Source organism: Pseudorasbora parva, chromosome 3 (assembly GCF_024679245.1).
Source record: "Pseudorasbora parva isolate DD20220531a chromosome 3, ASM2467924v1, whole genome shotgun sequence".
Classification (NCBI taxonomy): Eukaryota; Metazoa; Chordata; class Actinopteri; order Cypriniformes; family Gobionidae; genus Pseudorasbora; species Pseudorasbora parva.
In genome coordinates this window covers 60,571,171-60,580,834 of record NC_090174.1, presented here as the reverse complement: position 1 = coordinate 60,580,834, position 9,664 = coordinate 60,571,171, and the positions used below count along the sequence as shown (strand labels likewise).

Here is a 9,664-nt window from a genome sequence, read left to right as displayed (position 1 = left end):
CAGCGCACAGACACGCTCTACTGCGCCTTTGCGATTGGATGTTCGATGGCTACTAATATCGCGCCACTTCCTACAACAGTCTCTTTCTTTCACGCGTCCCTATTGCGAGGTGAGGTGTTATGCGGCCTTGTGCTGCTTTATTCATTTTAAACGATACTTATGATCAAACGAGATATAAATGTATCATAATTGTATTAGGAAACACGAAGAGATATAATTATTGCCTGATAAGTGTATAAAAATAGTAATTTGACGAAACCATTAGCTTTAGCCTGTTAGCTTAGGCCTTTGCGCCATGTGACGAGACATGAAACGTTTGGAGAGTTGATTTTCTCGTTGCAGGTGGTTCTGTGTCTTTTATTTTGATTTCTGGAGGTGGATTTTATTTTTCTATGCGTATGTCTTATTATTAAAGAGAAAATAACTATATTGTACAGTAGTACATAACTATTTGTCATTAATTGGCGGCAAGGAATCCGAAAATGTGATGTGTTAAACGCTAAAGACTGTTTTAACAATTTCAGAAGACATAAGAGTAAAACTTTCACTTTAAACACCAAGTTTGTGGGTGACTTTACATAGTTATGTACATATACATTTTACAGCATTATAAAGGAATCAATATTTGTAATCTTTTTTCATAATCCCCAATATCCTTTAATGTAAAGTGGCAATCTTTACTATTTTAAAGAGATTATGTCAATTCCCTCCAGATACTATGGCTAATTTTACACTGTAAAAACAAGTGTTTTACTTTTTTTTTACAAAGAGCTTAAATCATGAATATCAGAGTATTATGACATTAATGATTTGACAGGGTAGATGGTGTGCGTAATTAAAATGTTTCTTTAGTTTTATTATGAAAACAATATTTATAGGGGATTTAACCAAGCTGTCCTCTGATTATCCTAAATGGCATTTCAAAACGTTTCATCTAGGTGCAGTTTTTTTTTAAAGTACAAATGTTTGTGTGTGTGTGTGTATATAACAGCAGGCTATCTACAGATCAGCTGTGTCTGTGCTGATTGGTCGTTCCCCCTGCTGAAATAAAACTGTTTCCTACTATCCCTGTCTGTCTACATCCCACGACTTGCAGGGACGCTTGGTCTCAGACACTCTTTTTGTAGTAAATTAAGGCTGATGGATAAAATAAGTGGCTAAGTTACCATGGAAATGTTTAAATGTTAATGCTCATGAAGGGTTTTCAAATATGTGTTGGTATGGTCGACTTGGCTTTGCGATTCAACCAGCTGTATTATAGCACTTAAGTTTTGTACAATGCGAGACTAGTCTCAGAAATTCCGATGTCTTAAATGGCTTTCAATCTTTTGGTTTGCAGATATTTCAACCTTGTCTTTAAACCGGCTGTTCACCGATCCTTGGAAGCACTGCAAAGATGCCCAGGGAAGACAGGGCCACGTGGAAGTCCAACTACTTTCTGAAGATCATCGTAAGTTCTCGCTGCATTATGGTGTGACCTACAGCAGGCTATCTACAGATCAGCTGTGTCAGTGCTGGTTGGTCGTTCCCCCTGCTGAAATAAAACTGTTTCCTACTATCCCTTTGTGTTTGCATCCCACAGCTCACAGGGACGCTTGGTTTCAGACACATTTTAAACATGACACCTATCAGGTCGAGCCGTTTCTGATCTGTCTTTTTCTGTGTGCAGCAACTGCTGGATGACTTCCCAAAGTGCTTTATCGTGGGCGCAGACAATGTCGGCTCCAAGCAGATGCAGACCATCCGTCTGTCACTGCGGGGCAAGGCTGTCGTGCTCATGGGCAAAAACACCATGATGCGCAAGGCCATCCGTGGCCACCTGGAGAACAACCCGGCTCTGGAGAGGTGCGTGTCAGTCGGCGCACAAGGATGAGCAACGGTAGAAAAATTAAGGGCTTCTAAAGTTTTGGGGCCTCGTTTATGTTAAAACGCCTCCGTAGGACTGGATTTGATTCCAAGGCCACATTTACACATAGCTGGGTATTTAGAGAAACGAATATTCCCCCCTCTGTTTTCAATTATAACATCGTGCACACATTTGAAAAAATTGTTGTTTATATCAACTTGCACAAATACGCCCTCAAGCGCCATCATAACTATGCCAAACCTATGGGCGGCAGTGTAGGGAGAAGGATAAAGCCATGCAAGCCGATCAGAAACCTCAAAATCGACAACGAATGGCACAAGCCACTTCCTGTTCCTTTTTGAAACAACTTTCCTTCGTCATTTGTATTTATTGCTCCTCAATATAGTACAGCATATGCAAACAGGCCTAAAGCGTTTGCACAAAAGTAAACATGAGTACCACCATAACCGCATCCATGATCAAACAAACTCAAAACATAGGGCGCTCGCCTGACATAAGCATTGTAACATAACCGGCGTTATCAGAAATCTCCACTTTGGCTGGAGTTTTTAGAAATCGTTTCCTGGGATTAAAAACTGTTTTCGTCTAAATTAATCAGGGAAAATGAGAAGTCGGGGAAATATTTATATTGTGTAAACGGGGCCTAAATCCTATGGGTTTTATCTGCCAAAAGTGTGGAACAATCTAGATTTATAAAATGTTATGCACAAAGCAACAACTTTAATAATAAAAACACCAAGCCATGTTTTCTGAGCATGTTTCAATTTCCTTGCCCACTGAGTCTGAACCATAAGACGAACTCCTAATTATAGGCACCTTACAAGGCACTTGGCCAACTTACAGCACAATAACTAATCAATAAAACAAAGCAAACGTATAAATCAAACCATAAAACTCACTAAAGTTGTTCTAAACAAATGTGCTTTCAGGAACAATTCTGTGCCTTCCAACACTTTGTAAATCAATTTGGAAAAGGTTTTCATTCACATTTGGGATCCTCTTGTGCACATCTTTATAAATGAGGCCCTGAAGTGCTTTGCACAAACATTTTAACAGATAGAAATCACTCTTTATAGTCAGCCATCTCTATTAAATGAGGCATTGCCTTCAATGTTGTAGTGATGAGAGGATCTATGCTGTGAATCAATTCAACCGATTGCTTCACAAAATATTCAAAGTTTTGAAACCGCAAACATGCTGGTGACCTTTCTGGTCAAAACCGTGTAAATGCAATAAACCCAGGCCAAACATGCATAACACTTTGCAAATGTTTTATTGAAAGTGAAATCTAATGCATTTAACTGCTCCTTTAATCATATGGTCTCATTAAAACCTCTACAATATTAGAACTGATTGGATCTTTCAAAGCTTCATGGTGCAGTTTCAAAAGCACTCATCACTACAATATTGTTTATTAACCGTTTAGTCCTTCGGATTAGTATGATAGTCATGTATGCAGGTTAAGTTACGGACCGGCTGTGTCAGTGCCTGTTTGTCGTTCCCCCTGCACAAATCAACATGTCTCCTACTATCCCTGTGTGTCTGCATCCCACGGCACACAGGGACGCTTGGTCTCAGACACGCTGTATTCCCTGCATGTGTTTTCTGCAGGTTTAAAGAGTTCCACATGAATGATTTATTCCCTGTTTTTGCAGGCTGCTTCCTCACATCCGTGGGAATGTCGGCTTTGTCTTCACAAAGGAGGATCTGACTGAGGTCCGGGATCTGCTGCTGGCAAACAAAGTGAGTATCACTCAGTGACCGTGAGTGTTCAGGGAATGAATGGCTCTCTTTTGACTAACTCTTATCTCTAATAATAGGTGCCCGCTGCTGCCCGTGCCGGCGCCATCGCCCCCTGTGAGGTGACCGTGCCGGCCCAGAACACTGGTCTGGGTCCTGAGAAGACCTCCTTCTTCCAGGCTTTGGGAATCACCACCAAGATCTCCAGAGGAACCATTGAAATCTTGGTGCGTACCAAAAGTCAATGATTATGAACGCGCATTAATCAAGATTATTGTGCTGCGTTGTTTTGCAGTGTTTTTTACAAGTCTAACACTCTCTTCAGCTTTTTTTTTTTTTTTTTTTTGTGACAATCACTACCCTTTTTTGTATATATTTATATATATTCAGTCCAATGAAATCCACTAAGGGTATTTTTCTTTCAATGCATGATGTTTCCAAATACAATATGGAGCAATCATGTTTAATAATTTAACTTATGAATTTCTCTAGTGGCATAAAATATTCTTTTAACCCTCTGGTGCCTTTTTTTTTTTTTTTTTTTTTTAACCTAACAAACAAAAAAAAACAATGTAAAATTTGGATTTTCAATCTCAAATTTATTATTAATGGCTTTAATAAAAAGCATTTTAGACAAATTTATTTAATGTAAAAATTGACAGTTTGTGCTTCAAAGCATTCAAGATTTGACTAAGTTAGAAAGTTTACAAAAAAGTGAAGGTATCAACTTGTGCACATTACTTGGTATCATAAAATCCCCATATATTAATAAAAAAAAGTAAACCCATGGTATGTTCTTTTAATGAAAATTAAAAAACAAATTGGTAATTTGACCATGTGAACAGCACTCGAGGGTTAACGGTGTTTTGCAGCTTAAGTGTTATTGAGGTTTCCAATTTTGACTGACCTGTTCCTGCAGAGCGACGTTCAACTGATCAAACCTGGAGACAAGGTGGGCGCCAGCGAGGCCACGCTGCTCAACATGCTGAACATCTCGCCCTTCTCGTACGGGCTGATCATCCAGCAGGTGTATGATAACGGCAGCGTCTACAGCCCTGAGGTTCTGGACATCACTGAAGATGCCCTGCACCAGAGGTTCCTGGAGGTGAGTGGAGTTTAACCAGTATTATGGACATCATGCTACAACCTCGTAGGGATGTCACAAGTACCAGTACTTTAAATTAAAAAAGACGATACCAGCATTTCTTAGTATCGAGTATATCTGCTACCCGCAGCTGCTTTCTTCAGTCGCTTCTGTGTTGATCTAAGCGCAGGGCTGTAGCCGGTTATATACTGCAAAATACTATTTAAATAGTACACCTGCACATTTTGCGTCTCTGTGTGACCGACAGATGCTGATATAGACGCACGCACGCTCAGTCATTGTAGTCTCTGCCAATTGCCGCGTGTCACTATATGAGGACACAAACGCAAGAACAGTCTCTTCGTAAGAATTTATCGCTTCAATTGAGCAAAATCATGTCATAAGAACACAGCAACTCTGAGGTCTTCACGGCAACCCGTCAAAATAAAAGTTCGGCTTAACAGTAAGAAATTGACAGAAAATATTAGGCTACAGTAGATTTAGCTATGTGTCTAATACGCCTCTATTAATAATAATAATGCCTAGATGGTTGCTTATTTTTCACTTGATCTTTAAACAATGTTTAATTTTAAACAGCATAGGCTATCCTTTAAATTTGTTTACTTATAATTATCATAAAAAAACTAAATTAAATTTTTGAAAAATAGTTAGTCATATTTTTTGCGCTGTGGTACTGTCAATTTTGTTATTGGTAATGACTACTGGAATTTTGGTATTGTGACATCCCTATTACCTCGGATAATGCAGGTTAAGTTACGGACCGGCTGTGTCAGTGCCTGTTTGTCGTTCCCCCTGCACAAATCAACATGTCTCCTACTATCCCTGTGCGTCTGCATCCCACGGCGCACAGGGACGCTTGGTCTCAGACATTACCCCATCCTTCAGGCCTGGAAAACCTTGCATTCCTCTACATCTGTCTATAACCTGTCCATTGTTTTTCTTTCAGGGTGTGAGGAACATTGCCAGTGTGTGTCTGCAGATCGGCTACCCCACCATCGCCTCCATCCCTCACACTATCATCAATGGATACAAGAGGGTCCTGGCTGTCGCTGTGGAAACTGACTACTCCTTCCCCTTGGCCGAAAAGGTACAACTTGGTTCTTTTTGCTATGATTCTTACATGTGCTCATCCTGACTTGCATCCGTTTGTGAGTCTAAAGCCCTATTCGGATGGGATTAGCTTAACATGGGGAGGTGGGGGTAAAGTAATTTTACCTCAGATCTGTATTATTAATGGCCAAATCGCACTGGATAAGACATCTCAGTAAAACTAGCAGAAGTGGGAGGGGTAACTTTACGAACCACAGTAACCTCCTTGTCATTTGCATGACATTGCTCAAAAGCGCCTGTGTGTATACACGTTATATAAGTTAGGTCCGGTCTAGTGATTCAGATTGGATTGTGTTGATAATGGACACTTATCTAGAGCTAAAAGAACGGTCGTGCCTCGAAGTACTTTGGATCTTTTTGCTTTAAATGGTATGTGGAAAATACTGGAGGTTTGCCACAGTTTTCCCACCACCTACAATGCAACCGACTGCTTCAAGCGCCTCCATGCTTGCAAAACGCGCCAAACTACTTTTAAACAAAGTGACTTTTACTGTACATTTCTACAGCGGGTCTATTCAAACTGGATTCGTATTAGCCAAGGTCATTTTTCTGGACCTTTTTAAAGAAGGTAAAAGTCTTGGTAATCTTTACTGACATTGTCCGTAATGATTACCGAGATGGCACATTTGGATGGGACTAAAATCACAGAACCTCTGGTAATAACTTTACCACCATCTCCCCATGTTAAGCCCTATTCGGACAGGATTAGTTTGTCAGTTTTTGTCTTGGCAGGCAAGGACACGTGGCCTGACAATAAATGCATTTCTGCCTTCACTTGCACAAATGGACAAATCTGACTTGCCTTTTTTTCCTCCGCAGGTGAAGGCCTTCCTGGCTGATCCCACTGCGTTTGCTGTCGCGGCTCCTGCTGCTGCCGCTGCGGTGGAGAAAGCCGCCGCTCCTGCTGCCAAAGTGGAGGCGGCCAAGGAGGAGTCTGAGGAATCTGATGAGGACATGGGCTTCGGCCTGTTTGATTAAACTGCTCAATGAACCTCAATGTCAGTTTATCACCAATAAAACATCTGGAAACCACTGTTGGGACTTGTGTCTTTGGGTTGGTGTGCACACTGTGTAGAAAATTGTAAATCTTGCTATTAATTCCTTTTTAACAAAACAACCGTTAAATACATTTTAGTCTTCTAATGCACATGTTGCTTTATCAAGGGGTCCTTAAAGTCCAAGTGAACCGGAAGTATCAAGTGAGTTTTCTATGGTGCTGTGACTCATTTCCAAGTGAATTAAGATATTGAATAGAGGGCAGAGTTTTACTTTAGCGCTCCTCCATCTCTCGCTCTTAGTTGGATGGCAGTGGTTAGATTTTCAAACCTCGCTGTTTCCAGACCCGAAAGTAACTTTTCAGATTTTGATTTAAGAATACTGCAACACTTTCTTCTGTGTATTAGCTTGCACTGATTAATTGTTCACTCTAAGAAATGTAATATCTGCTAACAAAGTAAATAGGGTCAATTTTGATTTCGTGGTGACTTTAAAGGAAAACCCCAGGTTTTTAGAAATGGGTTTTATTCAACTTCACTACATTTAGATATGTAGGCTAATGCATTTATCTCAGTGAATGCATTGTTTTAGTTTGGCAGGGTTGCTAGCTTTGGATTACATTCATTATGCTATGTTGCTAGCATGCCTCGTAAGTGATCCACAAAAAACCCCAACCTAATTACTACCATATATACCCGAATATAGGATGAGGATTTGTGTCCTAAAAATAGGGGGTCATATTCACGATGTAGACAATCACATCTATTAAACTGACCGGTAACAAGGTCACGCTGTTGACGCTCACGCAGCCTCTCGGGGATAAATCACATGACAAGCTCACATGAACATGCTTAAAGGTGCCCTAGAATGATTTGAAACTTAAATTTTTCTCTGATACCTACATAGAGGGTATGTGGCTTATTTAAGGGCAAAATTGGTCCAGATACAGTTTTACAGGTCCATTTACAACCCTATAAATTGTCCCTAGGATGTAATGCTCTTTTTTTGCCTTATTTGGAAGGGTCATGAATATTAATGTTGAGCTCTGCTCCGATTGGCTTATTTCGGCAGTTCAGTGAAGCGGCTCGTGAGTCCTGACGGAACACAGACCGGCTGAATGACTTTAAGCAAAACATCTCAAATGGAGATTGCTGAAATGCAGCTTATTTGTTTATTGGTGTTTTCAGATCATCTGCACACGAGAAAGAGCTCAAATGCTTCAGGTTGCCAGATTTCAGTCAATAAATCCCCCAAGCAGTAGCCTGACAAGCCAGACCCACATCAAGATGTTTGGTCTAGAACCTCACCATTGACAGCTCAATCCGAGGGGCGGATAAACGGTTGTCTTTCAAACTCCCTCTGCACGCGATAGGATAGCGCTACAACTAACTGGAGCAATGACGGTGAAGCGGAGCTCGCTGATAGATTAAACATTCGCCGTATCCGGTCGGCTAAACTCCGAACACATCTTCCCTTTTTAAGAATGACTTCAGTGCCGTTCTTTGTTCTTTTCTCAGAGAAAAGCTTAACTCCACGTCTTCCAGAGTTGCGCTCAAAGCTGATTCGAAAGACCGTCGTTTGCCATTATGTTAAGCCCCGCCCACCGACTATACACAATGTGATTGGCCCGCCCAGAGTTTGCCGTTTACAGTTCAGAAGGGTATTGAGAGTTGCTAGACGACACTCGCGGCAGATTAGATTAGCTGCCGCTAGGGTGCGTCTAGATTTCTAGGCTACCCTAATAGAGCTTTTCTGTGAAAAGAACTCGTATACTATCCAATGTTTTACCTAAACATGTCCAATCTGGCAACCATATGCACGCAAGCTCTCTATCGCGCACAGATGATCTGAAAACACGAATAAACAAGTAAGCTGCATTTCAGCAATCTCCACTCTATCGTTTTAACTTATTATGGTGGAAAAGGTGACATTTGCTAGAAGGATCGAGTGAACGATCTGTAAGTGAAGTATCTATGGTTGTATTTTGTAATTAATACAAAATAATATTACCCTTTGTCATTAGACACACTATTTAGTTTGGTATGGTACTTGGTGTTTCCTATTGTTACTGTAAGCATCTTGCGTTATCTAGACAATGCGGTCTCTCTAAGAAACTACATTTTTGAACTTTTTTGTCTTTACTGCTTGCAGGAATACAGTCACCCCTTTCTTCAGTTTAAGATGCTGAGCGACGCTTGCTTGAAATGGGCCGAACAAAAGAACGATCTTGAATTAAATTGTTGTGCTATTGGATTATAAACATCAACCATGGCTGTTGACATTTTTCATCTGTGGGAAGGGTAGACAAGTCTCCAGCACAGCCTGAACATGACATGCGATGTGTCCATGAGAGAAGTTTGTTTACCTGCAGTCCCAGTTACCGTCATTTCCGCCTGACAATGAACATGTTTGGACAGATGCAAATGTTGGGGGCGTGCATATAAATGATCCCCAACGCTTACATCACGGTTGGGTTTATGTTGAGAAGCACTTTTTTTTCCGTTGTGTTATGGATTTACTAGATTTACATAAGAAGGAGGAGGCAATGTTGTTTGAGACTCAGAGTATGTGATGTCCATGTACTGAACTATTATTATTTCACCATGGCAAGGTTAATTATATTTTTTATTCTAGGGCACCTTTAATGTCGAGCCCTGAAATGAATGGTGTTCAAAATTGAATTATCAGAATTTTCAAATAAAAAATTCTGTTGAAAACCAGATTTTTTTCCACTAAAATCTCTCTTTCCCTCAAAAATAAGTCTGGAAAACGGGGGGTCGTCTTATATTCGGGTATAGACGGTACTTGTGGCCTGAGTATTTGCAACGAGTACAAATGGTAACGCA

General features: G+C 40.5%; 1 protein-coding gene and 2 non-coding genes across 3 annotated transcripts; all 3 read left to right on the top strand.

Moving 5' to 3' along the window:
- The first annotated feature begins 62 nt into the window (after positions 1-62).
- Positions 63-6,855, top strand: rplp0 (ribosomal protein, large, P0). Its single transcript, XM_067439688.1, has 8 exons — positions 63-109; positions 1,340-1,450; positions 1,670-1,845; positions 3,523-3,610; positions 3,688-3,834; positions 4,527-4,712; positions 5,659-5,799; positions 6,642-6,855. Exons 2-8 carry the CDS (start codon positions 1,397-1,399, stop codon positions 6,798-6,800), a joined length of 951 nt encoding a protein of 316 aa, XP_067295789.1. The 5' UTR covers positions 63-109; positions 1,340-1,396; the 3' UTR covers positions 6,801-6,855.
- LOC137072191 (small nucleolar RNA SNORA63) lies at positions 3,321-3,449 on the top strand. The gene has a single exon (XR_010904640.1). It is a non-coding gene; the product is annotated as a small nucleolar RNA SNORA63 (small nucleolar RNA).
- Positions 5,454-5,582, top strand: LOC137072190 (small nucleolar RNA SNORA63). Its single transcript, XR_010904639.1, has one exon. It is a non-coding gene; the product is annotated as a small nucleolar RNA SNORA63 (small nucleolar RNA).
- Positions 6,856-9,664: the final 2,809 nt, after the last annotated feature.